This window comes from Varroa jacobsoni, unplaced genomic scaffold, assembly GCF_002532875.2.
Source record: "Varroa jacobsoni isolate VJ856 unplaced genomic scaffold, vjacob_1.0 contig00216, whole genome shotgun sequence".
Classification (NCBI taxonomy): domain Eukaryota; kingdom Metazoa; phylum Arthropoda; class Arachnida; order Mesostigmata; family Varroidae; genus Varroa; species Varroa jacobsoni.
The window spans coordinates 40,321-55,457 of record NW_019214430.1 but is presented as its reverse complement, the minus strand read 5'-3'; the positions used below and the strand labels follow the sequence as shown (position 1 = coordinate 55,457).

General features: G+C 40.6%; 1 protein-coding gene across 2 annotated transcripts in view; it reads right to left on the bottom strand.

Annotated features, from left to right (window-relative positions):
* LOC111270946 (secretin receptor) overlaps positions 1–15,137 on the bottom strand; it is a 69,631-nt gene that overhangs the window by 33,810 nt on the left and 20,684 nt on the right. For both annotated transcript variants that reach the window (XM_022851440.2, XM_022851443.2), the window contains exon 2: positions 4,883–5,168. In XM_022851440.2, the coding sequence (XP_022707175.1) occupies positions 4,883–5,168 (286 nt within the window). The remainder of the gene's footprint in view (positions 1–4,882; positions 5,169–15,137) is intronic.

The following is a 15,137-nucleotide window of genomic DNA, read 5'->3' as shown; positions in this document are numbered from 1 at the left end:
CTTACCACTATCAAGTTCTAGGTGTTTACATCGCCTTCGCTATATGGAAACAAGATATCGCGCGAATAAAACGTATGTTATCGGCGTTTCTGAGTTGTCAGTGCAGTTGGCGGCAGCGAGAGGAGAGCAAATCGCGAACGCGGAGTCATGGTTCTTGTAAGGATCGCCAATCTCATACACACTTAACGACTTGAATCCACAGCTGGTCTCAAGCCATTAGCCGGGCTTGCCTTTAGATTTCTCATGGACTCAGGCAAACGCTGGTTTTCTTATGAGCTGTAAGAAGCGTGGCCAGGTAGAAGTGAAGGCGTGGGTGTCCGAGTGGTTCCCACGGTAAGCATTATTATATTTTGTACCGCAGGATACTAAGTGTTAAATTATTCCGGTGTTCTTGCTGCATTAGTTACCTGGCCTCTCTACCACAAAACCTGACAAAGTTTGCAACTATCCGAAGGCATGAATATAAGACGCGAGATTTCTCCAAAAAATCTTGGATATGCAATCAGCAGCGTATACAATAGGTCACTATCCCCTGTGAAGCGCCGAGTCGTTCCCAAGCTGAACGTTCCAACGCTTCCATATGTGAAGATAGTGATGCTGCTTGCCATATATCGCGCCATAAAGACACTAACGAGAGGAGGAGGAGGAAGCGGAGTGAGGCTCGTTTGAAACAGATCGTCACCGAAGGAGACTAACGAGTGAAAGTAAAAATATGTAAGGACTCAGCAACCTTACAATTGTAGATCTCAAAACCGAGATATATAGTAAAGGTAGGTTAGCCAATAAGGTCAAGAAATCCTGTCCAAACATTGCCAAGAAGGTCGCGTAGCGAGCGAGACCGTGTTCTCCGGTGCCTATTTTGATCCGCTAAAATTTGTATTGAGAGAAACGATCTATTGTTGTACTGCCGGAGTTCGACGTACCTGGACACAAGCAAATAACAGAATAGACGCTATAGCGTTGAAGGGAAATAATGAAATCCAAGCCGAAGTCTGCGGTGAGCGTATCGTTTTAATCTAAATTCAGACAAAAGGTATCACGCAGTTTTTGGGTCGGGGTATGTAAGTCTGTAATCATAGAACTCACATACAAGTTGATAGTGCATTGTGATAACAATTTACAACAATGTGCCAAACGCCTAAACAATTGCTATGACGTATCGTGCTAGACAAAAACATGTCAGAAAAGTTTACACGATTTCAGTCAGAACAAATGCGATTCTTCGCGAGCTAACATTGAGTTTGTTTACAATACGATAATCAATTAGCTAATGCAATATAATCTTGCTAAGTGTTAATCAAAGCGTGATCGTATTCATGCTTAGCATAAAAAAAACTTATAAAAAACAGAAGAAAACATTCATTATTAGGATGAGGAATAACCAATAAAGCAGTAGAAGGAAAAAAGCCGAAGGCAGTTCAACTGTCGGAGCCCCTCACCCGTTGTAGAACCTGCGCATCTACAATTGGAACTAGTCTACTTAGATCGCGGCGCACGTTTCTGGCTGGCGCCCGATCGAAGTGAGTGAGCGACTGTTGGCAGACGGTTTCCCTCTGCGAGGATGTAGACCAATAACAAGCGATTCAAGCGTCCGACAGTGAGCCGAATAGCTAAACGCTTTCTTCGTCCATTGTCCCAATAGAGACGGAGGCCAAAAACGAAGTGCATTCATTGTTTTGTGGCACAAATCGGGTCGACTGGATTTGGCAAGCAATTTCCCGTTTCTACTAACGGTAAAATATCTCATAGCACATCGTCACATCTCTAATAGCAAAGGCAAAAGCGAGAGCAAACCGGGTAAGGCCAATATGCTTCGTGGCCTGTTGTGCTGCGAGTGTAGAGTGTATTGCACGTCGGCGACGGAGGCTTAAGTCTGTTTATCTTCTTGCCAGCCCACTTTAACACTAAACGCGACGCTCTGCGGAAGCTACAGTCAGCCAACTAAGCAACGATTGTGAATCGCCAAAATCTGCTTTCTTCGCGGCTTACCTGAACGTAAAGCTGTACACGGCCGCATAGCGGGGTCTTTTCAGAGGACAACAGCATTTGTTGCCGGTTTCGCGGCTTTATCCTCTCCCGTTTGGGGGGCAAGTAAAATATGCGTTTCCATTGTGACAAACCGATATTGTTATTTCACAGAAGGTCAGAAATTTGTATAAATACAGAAACAGGGTAAGTGGTATCCACGTTCTATGCCAGATTCACTCAAGCACCTTGACGGATTTGTGCAACGCATGAAAGTGTCTTGTAATCTAACCGTGGAAAAGACAGAACAACCAGATTGGAAGACTGTTGGACCGCATTTTAAGGCCATAACCACTGCTACAAGGTATTACGAAATTAGCACCCTAACTGTATCGACAAATTCTGCTGTAAGCTGTGTTCCCGCCATACTTGACTGATTAACTATTTAGCAGCCAATTAATCATGTGCAAGAAAAAAAACGGACCCCTTTATGGGGTATCGTCTTTTTCGTTGCGTTAGTTATTCAATAGATGAATCACCGGCTGGGATTTCCGTAAAGATTTGCATATTCACTAAAATAACCACCCAAATCAGTACCATTAAATCAGTACCAGTTCTATGAGCGGTACGTCGTCTAAACCTCGTCCACAGTTCTATATGCACTGTAACAGGCTCTCATCGTTATCAAGTTAATGAGCGCCCGTGGGCCAATGCAAAACAAAGTAACGTATTGTTTATATAATTGTGTCTACAGTTTGGAATTTTTGAGAACGAACGCATAGCACCGGCTGAAATCCCAGTAATATTTAAAGAAGTGGCTGTAACTAGACCCAGGTATTTGATAGCAGGCTTAATTTAAATAGCGTACGCCCCAGGATAATAACTGGAACCGAGATTTCAATGCCCAAAATACAATAATGTGTTTTTATAATAAATCTGTTGTCATAAAAATTATATAATGTGTTGTTTAATAAATCCGACCAAAACGAACATACGTTTTCTGTAAAAGTGCTCTGACAGTCTTTTGGGATAGCAGCTTTTGCCGGTCGTCTTTGGCCGCTGCATACATTGCTACGTTTTTTACCATTGATTTTAATATTAAGTTTTCAGCATGAAATGCAATTCCTAACTTCCCAAATTGTTTGAACAAGCCTAAGTGTTCCGTTTCTAATCAAAGTTTGCAGGCCTGATTATATGTGATTTTTTACTACTTTAATGATAACTCATAAGCTATAGATAATCTATAAAATTTCAAAGGGCACCTTCGACATGGCGTTGAGATCTGAACAATTTTCTGATCGACAAGTTGACAAGATTGAGAAAACAATGGTCATCTGTGGGAGCAGCGTGCACTAAGTATAGCTTATGGCAGAGAATCTCCGACCTTTGCGTTACAGCCTTTTGTTCTCGTCACCATGATTCCTGTGGTCTGAGATCAAACAGTATCGGGCAGTAACAGTGCCTTAGCCCTCTTCATTATTCTTAGATGCCTACTCTTTGCCACAATATTCTCCAGTTGTTAGTATTACATTTCAGTCGTACTCCAATAAATCAGGCCTCTGTAGGAACAAGGCTCTAATAGATAGCGCCCGCACCAGTACTTCAAGCAGGCACCATAAGCTATTGGTATATAAATACAAGTCGCAGCGTACTAAAGTGCGTAACGTCGTACTTTTTATCTGAACATGGATCTCCGTCTGTCTGTCCTTTCGAACAGTTTACAGCAAGCGTGGCTCCTTCTGTCGCTTAACAGGCTTATCAAAGCCGGTTCCTAACAATCTTTTCTCTTCGGAGTTGCGGCATAGGGGTTGGATTAGATTGATATAGGTATATTTCGGCCTTAAGGACCTGTTTTATATGCACGCACTGCTATATACGAAGCATAGATTCTAAAAAAGCCATGTGCATTACGTCATAGACTAGTGAATACCTATATTAGCTGCAAGCACATGCCTGTCGCGTCACGAGTATCAATGTCAGATTTTTTCCAATTTCGTCATTGGCATTCATGTAGAACTGGTCTATAGGCCGTTAGAGTGAATCGCTGATGTCCGTAGAACCTTCGCCTCATACTTGATATAAGATACGAGCCGGTTTTGTTTGGCGGAAATTGTGTTCATAGCTATATCCTAATACGATCAATGGTGGCGTGACATGTTCGAACGACAGGATGGTGATATGGAAAGAAGATGTATAGATCTCACTGCATGGACATTCCACTTACGTTGTCTACAAGGCAGTCATCTACCGCCACATGTCTCAATCTCTATGTGGTTTTAGGATAATCTTATTATTCTGTAGGACGAGGAAGTGGACTGATCAGAGAAAGAGGTACAGCATAAGCAAACGGTAATCGGTGAGCAGACTCATTAACTTAATCAATGACGATAATAATAAGAAAGACTGACCGGCGACTTTTCGTCAGTGAATCGACGATGATGTTACTTACATACAACAGATCGATTTTTGTTCAAAAAAGCGTTACAGTACGATGCCATTTTTTTTAAAGGATGTATTTTTGTTCTATTTTATAGTTTCTCATAACCAAACAAAGTTCTATGGCATCAAAATTACACTACATCCATTGAAATGTCGCATGACATATTGCACACTACTCGACTCTGATCCATGGTTTTAGCCATGTAAAAATTTCTGGAGGTGAGCGAGGTAAAAAGAAAACTTTTGTCGTTTCATAAAGTATCGTATCGTATCGTCTGACATTTCTCCCGTTATAAGCACAAGTAGCCACATAGGTAAACGACCGCGACAGACATTTAAACATCTATTTATTGACTGTCAGGCAGTTTTTGGACCGGCATAATGTTTAACACTCTATTGTTTACGTGGCAAAACTATATATTTATATACACCGATGCAAATGCGGTAGAACTGGGATAACTGAATGATCATCACTTACAAGAAGAGTTAAAGAAGCGTCCTTCTGGGCAGAACATGGCGACGACCTCGCCGGGGGCTGCATTCTTCCAGCATAAACGGCCATCCCATTCAGCGGCGCAGGCAACCCCCTCAGATGTTGCTGATACGGCAACATCGCTGCTGTTCAAAGCTGTTCCAACGCATAACTCGGCAGCCGACGCAGCAATGCCCAATGACCCTGTTCCGACTGACGATGTCACCGCAACACCGGCAATCGAGCTAGCAGTACGGGTCGATCCATATTCGGAGAACAGGGCATCCGTGTCCTGAAAGTTAACATTAATGCAAAAGTATATATGTATGTGTATTTAATGGTGGCATACAACTGTAATATATTTCGATCGGCAAAAGAGGCTGCCCTTGCCTAATTTGTCCCTCGTGAGACCTTTGCCTATGGCATGAGGTGCTATCGACCATCGTTCTAAGCAGAGCTTCTTTTGCTCTCCGCTTTTTAGCCCAGACATTCTTCCTTTTTGCCCTCCTGCCCCCTTCTTCCGTCGTGGCTAACGTCGGAGCCTACCTGGTTCGAAGCAACTTCTTTTGTCGAACGTGCAGTTCCTACAGGCGGCAGCAGTTGGATCTTTGTCACAATAACGAGCTGTCACCACTTTGACGCACTACTTGTACTATGCCCTATGCGTCACATTACATACAGCCGCGGTATGTCGTGCAAGTCGAACGCGCCCGTGAATCAGGGCGTATCACGCCATTGTCTGAACCACCATAATACTCTGGTTACATTGGGCTGCCTTGTTCCCTTCGAACACCTCTGTCTGCGTTTTTGAGGATATACTTTAACTCTGAGCGAAGACACTTTTCATTGTAGCAGTAAATCGCTCAAACGGCTATGTTCGAATATAAATTGTATATAAGTGACTGAGAGAGAATAAGCTCTCGACAGTCTTAGAGCCTGTATATTTCGCCATAAACGTACACGTAGTGATAGTGACAAACCTAGTGACTTGTACAAGGTGCAGCCTGAATTAAACCGGTTTAGTAGTACATCGTATAGAAATGTGTAATCCGAAAGTTTCTATTTTAAAAGCGAGTTAGCTATATAATACGTAATGCTGCATCGTTATATAATTCGTATAATCTATAATAGGCGTTAACAGCTTAGATCTATGAATGACGCAGGCAGACGTAGCGCGTCTAGGGAAACGTCAAATATAGGGTGGCAAGGATCCATCGTATCCATTTGTGCAGCAATGATTATATTACGCTGTTCGCCGCCCTTTAAATGAGTGAAAAATGTCCAAGGGGATTATGATCCGTACGACTGTTGTGAGTTTTACTATTGTCTTTGTTCATCAAAAGCTTCATAAACCCATAATCGGTCGTATTATAGGGCTTAACGTCACACTAAATGTAGCCGGGTGAAAACGTAGCGTTGTAACGGTAAGCGGCTATCATCAGCTCAGACACGCTCGCGCAATGTCATCCTCTACGACTTACATTTTGAGGTTCCGGGCGTACGTTTGCTATACGTACTATCACCATCATATATATATATATATATGATATTGTCACCTCTGCTACAGGACCTCGTCTAGGAGCCAAATCAAGGCTTGACCAACCCAGTTTCTTACTTCTGCGCACGACGTGTTTCAAGACTTGAAGATCGCCTCAATATTTCTGGGGTAAGGAAGAGCACAGCAAAAAAGGTCTTCTTTGCGGACAAGGAGGCGGCGCCAATGCAACATCTCAGGCTAGATGCCGAAAAAAATTGTGTAAAAAACTATACTATGGACATTATCTTAGTTAGTAAGTATAACTGTACGAAAATTACTGCCACTTGTCACTAAGGAAATTCCCCTTTGTTTTAAGCTCGTCATGTTATTACGTAATATTCAAGAACTTAATATTATTGTGCCGGAAAAAATGTTTATATAATATAGCATGCGTCAAGCTAAAATTCAGACATTTTATCGGCTACCGTCTGAGTGCCCAGGGAACTAATGAAATGTCCAAGCTAGTTAGAGTTACTTTTTCCGCTGGAATTCAACTATTTGACGAAAATCCAAGGAGCTCACTAGCATATGTTTCAATTATGAACTAGTACTTTTTAGTAATACAGTGACATATAGTAGGTCCTAGCACAGCCTTAACAGTCCTATAACGCAAACAAATCTATTACCGCTTTAACACAGCACTACATGAAACAATTAAGAAGACCTAAGGCGCCGAAGGACACAAGCGTTTATTCTAATATCGTACGGGAGCTACTATAGATGCGCAGTTGCATTTTTCTCTTCAATTAATATACTTGTTGAATGATGACGGTGAAAGCTGGCATTTTATTAAGGTCAAGAAGAGATTTTTTTATTCAACACTAGTTTCAGCGATGATGACCGTATGATTATGCTTTTCTTTTTACCCTGTTTTATTTAATAAATGTAACTGGGTTATTTCATTTCTAAATTAAGCTTTACCACAGAATTGTTACGCAATGCCCAAGGTACAGCAGTGCATTTTTTGCAGTGAAAAATCTCTTCTACCCTAATAAGAGATCTGTGCTTTATATCATATTTTCAGCCAACTTAAGCATGTATCGCATAAAAAGCATTATTAAGCAAATTCATATATTGTAATGATGTCAACGACCCGAGAATAAACAAAGGTAAATCTCGTAATTATTATATTTAGTTAAAATTTGACAATATCTTTGCCGCTTTCGATTTGCGCGCCAATATCGCTTGAAGTCTCACAGTTTGAAACCCTAAACAATCTATCTATTGTAAAGAACAAGCGATATTTCTAAACAGCTAACAAAAATATTTGTCAACTTTTTATTGAAGCATCGTTCTTTGTCTAGAGAGCTTCTCACCTTCGATTGGTTATAGCTCATCAAACATAAGTACATATATATATATATATATATATATATATGGTTGTTCAGAGCTTGGAAGCCATCGAAATTACAGGAACTGGAATTTCGGAAGTATGGAGGCTAAAACCATCGTTCAACTCGTGTTTACAACCCCAGGTCGTAATTGGCGCGTGGTCATGTATTGTTGTTGAATAAGTAGCTTGAATAGTGTGAATGAGCGCGCCATAGATCTCAGAAGCTCTAGAATCCGTGACGCCTGGCGTCATTGACCGTTTCGTAATGGCTGTATCATTTAATGATAACTACTGTCAAAAACCTTTTTTGCATTTCTTTCCCATCTAGAGTGCTTTCGTTACAGTATCATAAAGCGTACTTCGAGGCACGCGGTGCCCGATCATAGGAATCCCGGTTCCGTTTGAGATCCCGGGGTTCTATATGCTCTTTAAAACTTCAACTTTTATTCTTGTAATTCGTCGATTACTAACGAACTGCTGCTTCGTTAAAGGTCTCCTTGAAAGCCTAGTGTTCTTAGCAGTCTTCGATCTATATGTATAGGTTTAAGGTTCTAACTTTTAAGCTATTGTGTAGAGTCAACAGGTAATATTTTCCTGACTGCGCGTATCCAAAATAGTATACCCAAAAGACCGTCATACAAAAACCTAATAAGTTGTCCTGTTGCAAAGAACGATAGATTTTCGATTTGAAAGGCGGTAAAAAAATTTAGAAGGAATATACAGATGGGTGTTCAGTTTATGAAAAATTTTGATGATTGACTTAGTAAGTAAATCTGCATGCTATATATATATATATATATATATATAATGGTTATAAACAATAGCACACATTACAAGGAGTTTGCTTGCCCTCAATGGCAAACGTGCGTAATCTATGGGCTGTTTACTTGATTTATCTCAAAATATGCAAACCCCTTATTTTATTTATCACAGTCACAAGCATTTCATTATTGAGGGTAAGCCAATAACGTCCTTTCGTATTATACAAAAATAAAGAGAAGACCGCTAGATTGTTGTGTGAAATATCATAGGGCGATCGAAACAAAATTTATGTCGCACGACTTTCTTAATATACAAATTATTTATCGGATCATGGTTTAGACCGTTCACAGTAATATTGATCAGCTTGTTAGGCATCTGTCCTTAATTCTACTTCTACAAAAGTAACGCCGCAAGCAATGTGCAATTGTTAAAACATGGCAACAGGTTTTCTTGCTCGCGACCGTAGGTGCCTGCTAAGATAGGATAATGTGTCTTCAAATAATAAGGCGGCTTGAAAGAGTATCCGACGTTAAAAACCGTGTGATGAGAACCGTTTATCTTCTGACCAAGCAACTTCGCACAGAACCTGAACTCTGCATAGGAACAATATTGACGGAAAAAAGATTTAAAATGCAAAATTTACACGTTTACTGGGATTGAAAACATAAGAGGTATTGCCTTTTCTCGTATTAGATAATTTCATTATGTTTGTTCAAAGAAGTTTTATGACTCTGCTATAAGTTTATCCGGTTTCCATCGTTCTCTTATAGCGTTTTTTTTTTTTTTTTTTTTATAATATCAGGCTCAGGAAATGTTTTATTTTTGCTGCTATGTTTCCCTATAAAGCTGAGCGTCATTGGCACTGATATATACATTTCTATTTATATTAATAAAGACAACCCTGTGCGCGTCAATTGACATAGAAACGTCTTTCCAACTGATCGGTATCTTAATGAAGGTTGGCGCAGGTGAGCCTGACAGTGATAGGAAGGGATGAGCCTACCAAACACAATGACATACAGGCTATTGCCTGCGAAAGCTTAATATCAAAAATCGCAGGTACAAGGTGATTAGGTAGCGTCAGATAAAGCCAAGCAGCGCCTAACACATGGATGCATCTCTATGGCCATCTACTAAACGCTAGAAGAACAAACAAGATCTGTAACACATATCATATTTGTAACGTCCGCCAAATGCAGCTCGGGCTGCAGTGGAATGGCTTAGACCTGTATTGAACCATCGCTATTATTTTGTTATTACATAACAATCGAAATAGGATCAAAGACATGTACGACATTACATATATGTAGCGCTAGATTATACTCCATTAGAAAACTGTATCTCTGGTCGAGTATACACAACAAAATGACACTTACATTAAACCAGAACGTAGAAAACAATGGTACTTTGAAAATGAGTCAAATAGTACGTCGAAGACTAACCATTGTATTATGAACAGATCTGACCTAAGCTCTAACAGATACCATGCTAACTAAAAACCACGTGTCACATGTCGTTATACGTATATGGTAGCGATTATGATACTGTCTAGGGTGGAAATTTGTCTAGGGTGGACAAAAGTTCTACGACAGCTTGGGTCCTGTAGAAATATCAGTCAGTACCTAATACTTTTTCTATACAGTTCAGTAAATGCCCTGTTAGCTTGAGGTTGATTGGCGTCGGGATTTTTTCTAGAAAAGAACGTATTGGCTACGAGATAAGCAAGTTGATTGCGGCAAACTTTGGGACTCTTCAAAGATCTCTTCATGTGAGACGCCCTGAACGCATTTGGCTAATACAAACTCATTGGGATAAGCTGTCTAAAGAAAATAGCTAACTGGAAGTTTAACGTTTCGATTAAAAAATATTTGTAGCCAATGAGAGTTTGGAAGATTTTTTTATTAAACGTTTCGCGTTCAAGCCTTTCCAAACCCGCTAACTTACACGACTGTAGGACAAAACTAGCTACAGAATAAGTTTAGAGAAAACGTACGTTTGAGCTCTAAGTTAGACAAACGGCTTACAAATTCAATGAATTCATTTTATAGTTTGAATTCATACAAAGTTATGAACATATCGCGTGCTCGAAGCCTGCTTAGTGCTTTGCAGGATTAATTGGTACGCAAGAAGGGGGCTAACGCTAAAAGTGCCTGCTGCAGGGAAAATAAGTTTTCTGAGTAAATGGCAATACCGGCTGCGTAGTCTTCAGCTCTCACTAGCCTCTAGCCTCACTAGCATCCTGTCGCTTCTATTACATAGGAAACATGTTTGAATTGCTGTTATTTAATCTCTTATTCATACAGTTGTGATGTGAATGACTTTGTACAAACTATGCCAGATCTTCTAAATCCTAGTTATTACCTCGCAAGTAACCCCGGCCGAATTTAAGACAAATACGCCGCCGTTTATTTCGCTGCCTAAGATAGCTTTCGAACTAAATCGTAGGCACAAACCTTAGTATTGCTCTCCCTTCTCTCGGACTTGTTTAAAATATTTTCTTTTTCAAGATTTCTTAAGATTTAGAAAGGAAAAGGTTAAAGCGATGCTCCAGTAACTACGATGGTTGACTCATCACAGGCATTGACTTTATTTGCAAAAAACGTTTTACAAGTAATAGCGTGCAAGCCCGTGTACTGCTGTGAACAAACACCTTCGGCCTATTCTATCAACTTTCAGAATCATTTTACCGAGCAATGTTGTTCTTCGCAACGTTCTTACCGGATCTTGCAGCTTTCTTGCAATTTTAGATCTTCTTTGAACTGAAGGTCAAACACTTAGGCTATCATTTCAAAGTCATTACCATACACAAATGTCTTGCCGCTCGTAATTGCCACGGTGATTGGTAAACCTAGCTCTTACTGGAGTGCGTTCAAGTTCTCCTGAAACAGTTGGTTACAAGTTTGCATTTGCTCGAAATTCAGATCGTTCGCCTTAGTCTTTGTTGGTCGCCCTTTTAGCATCGAACGATGCTTCGAATTGGCTCGGCATGATTTGTAAGAAATGTGTAGTTATTCTGCGAGCTTTCTGACGATAATTCGGCGATCGTCCAGCGCAAGTTATTTACCTTTTCTACACATTGTTTTTCATACTCATTATGACAGGCCACATAGAACGAGAATGGTTTGTACAGCCCTCTTATTCGTTGCAGGACCGCTACTACCAGCTTCAAAGTTAGCCTTGACTCATAACTATGCAACGGAAATCAACTTAAAGAAGCCATGAGGTTTCGAAAAGTAATGACACTTTCCAGTTACGCATCTTACCTTTGGGATACGTGACGCAGGTTTTGTTATCTAGGACTGACTTAATCCTGCTCCGGAGTTTGTCCCACTAGGCATGTAACGGAACACGTCAGAAAAATATTAGTAGATGGCGCAGGCATAGAAAAGCCGTTGCCCCTTCTCCTAAATATGGCGATACGTTTTTTTCAATATCGAGCTTGCATCGATGGTCTCATGTGGCATTAAGCTTTTTTGAGAGAAATTCATCACAGCCCAGCTGGGTAAGCTGAACCGCGTGAAGTCTGCGTTCTTCAAGAGAACTCTGGGCCTGCCATAGCCGCGACGTGTATTTCCTAGCGGATACGCCGCTGTTTGTTGAGGATCTACAAAGCTAGTCTGGCTCACCTAAAACGCCCGTCTACCTAAAATTCGCTGGACAATGGAAAGGATGAATGATTGAAATCTATCTGGAATTCTTCCCTACTCGTGCTATGGTGGACAGAATATAGAAGGAGCGACACAGGAGCAGCTGACAAGTGCTTGTCCGCTACGCAGTGTATGCCTTTCACCATAGTGTGTGTGCTAATGACTTCTACCATCACTCGAACGAAAGCTAAACTATGCCTTTGTACGATACCACATGGGGTCATATTCTAGGACGCCTTCCTCAATAGCATGGCGCGCAGAAGGACAGCGCAGTCGTACACACGGCCTTTGGACAACAAAGGCCGTATCGTATGTGTGTCTGGCATAATATGTTTCACGGGTAAAATATAGTATCTTATATCATTCCTAGAAAATCTGCTGCTTAAACGTCGTATCATTAATGCATTATTCATGAAACGTTATTAATCAACAGCTATCAAACTAGCGTGTGTCTTTATAAAAAAAAAAGTAGCAATAGTGTGAGATCTGTTTCTCTGCATTGCTTCTAGGCTTGTATGTTCCATTTTACAACTGCTCTGAGGGAGCTTTTCAAGAGATCGATCCATCTATTGAAGGAATTTCAGCCACTATTCAATAGCACCATTGAATGAATCATAGACCCTTTTCATTTCTGCTCTTCATATATATTTTAATATAAGGATGAAAATAAATGATATTAGTAAGCCAATCATTCGCCTGAAATGTCCAACTGAGTAGGCAAATAATTAAAATATATCTGCGAAAAACCTTTCTATTAGGGATCAATAACCTAGAAAAATATCTGCTTAAGAAGACCACCCTCGTATGATGCAAGTCACTGAAAAACAATGTTTAAGAGTACAGCTTCCAAAGCAAAATGCATTTATTCTTAATCTTTACCTATCGTAACGGTTCGTATATACTGTAAACGCATCCATATCCATGGTTAAGTTTTACAGCGGATCGGTGATTGGATCAATCCGCAATCAAACGCGTGCTTTCTCTGCAATGTCACCTAAATAATCTATATACGAATAAGTGTAAAAAGAAGATACCAGCTAAACACTGACCCATACGTAATATCGATCTTATTGCTCCATTTTTATGGTAAGTGGCAACGCCGACGTTGAAATAAACGTTTGTCATTTAGCGCGTATGTATTATATCTTTACTAAGTAAAGAATGGTAATATTAAGAATAATAGTATTATTTGGATAATATTATCACGTACATATCAAACTGGATCACTCGAAGCGTTAATATATTAGACGAGTGGTGATTTGCCTAAAGTGAGGAAGCGTCCACTAGGAAACCTAAACCTGTCCTGCCATCTGCAATGAATGGGCGATCTATCAAAATACTTCATAATAGGCTAATATAAATAAGATCGCAGGAGTTAACAGCCAGCGCATCAACAAAGGTAGCGCCGACAAAAAGAACCGAAGTGCGTACTGGAAGCCGAAGCAAGGTGCTTTCGAGAGGTAGAAGAGAAGGTTCTTTACGTGCTGCTGAAAAAAAAGCATCGGTTACTTTTGGAATGAGCGTCAGTGAACAAACGCGGAGTCAGTGAGATAAAAGACGCCTTAGAATTTGCATTGTACCCACAAGTGTCATAAGTCATTGCGGATCAAACGATTCATAGAACGATGGCACATAAAAACGGCTGTTCCTACCAAGCGAGAAGTAAAACTCTTGAAGAAGCTGCAAGGAACCTGTAGGATATCAAGCAGTGATTTCTTTGGAAGTGGCAGACAAGGCAACAGTTGTAGCTCACCTGGGCTCTAGCAATAGACAGAGACACATCAAGCCTGAGCGAAATGTTCAGAGTTCCTTTATGATGTCTTCGAAACCTTAGCACAACGAAAATTCCAAATAGAATCGCTTTAGCGAGACTTAGAGGTTACGAAAACAGAAGTCTAAAACGATGAAGTGAAAGGTCGACGACATGATTCGATATAGACAATTATTGTTATGGACTTTAATGCAAGGTTAAATATACAGAGGCACGTATAGACAGCCGCTGTTATAGACGGGTTACTCAGAGCACTAGGTGGTGACCCGCACCTCAATTCGCGCGTCGAACCTCCCAATGAGCAATTCAGTTCTGTATGCATTTGCAATGAGCCTGACCGAAAAGGAAGTTATGTTTCTAAACATCAACTGAGCAATTACTCATCACATTCTCGTCCGAATGAAGTCACACTAAGGGCAGGTACGGACTATAACAGGTAGTGGGCCTCCGTGCCAAAAAATTGAGGCAAGCTCATAGAGAACAAACGGGTCTCGCTCTATTCCCGTGCAATCGGAACCCAGGTGTCAAGAGTGGCTTTAGTTATGCTTAGAAAAGGTAAAGATTTGAAAAGGCAGACCTCAGTGGAATCACGAATGCTCGAGGAGTAAGGCTCTACGATATTAAACAAAAAAAAAAAAGAGCTTTAGCTCGTTTCGAGATGAAGGTTTTCAGTGCCGCTTAATAGCCTAGATAGGGGCACATAAAAGTAAGCGAAGTACGAATATGAACATAAGCAAGAAGAACGTCTGCTATACGAACCTCAGGCCATTCCTACGTATGGTTAAGGAAGGGACGAAACTTCAGCGCATCTTGTTATGTAGACACTGATGCTCTGAAGGTCTTCTTCAACAATACATACGGGAACCGCGTCATATCATCCCTTACAATGTCTCTTGGTACTTAAGTGCCTAGTGTGAGTAGGATAATACCAGCATAGAGCTAGATTTCACAGTATAAGTGCTATCCGAGGTCATATAACAGCTCGCAAACAATAAATTACTAGGCCCGAACGACCTACGGGACAAAGATCTGAAGCGAACAATTGTGTTGCGAGGCGAACCTCTAACAGCTGTTGAAATGCCGGAAGTATAATAAGGACAGGGACTAAGTTTTACTTTCTTGGAAGGTTTTAAATCTTGGAACGTAAAAAATCACTGGCAGACTCACCAATTAGGCGAGGAATAACCAAAAAAAAAAGATATTTGCAAGCT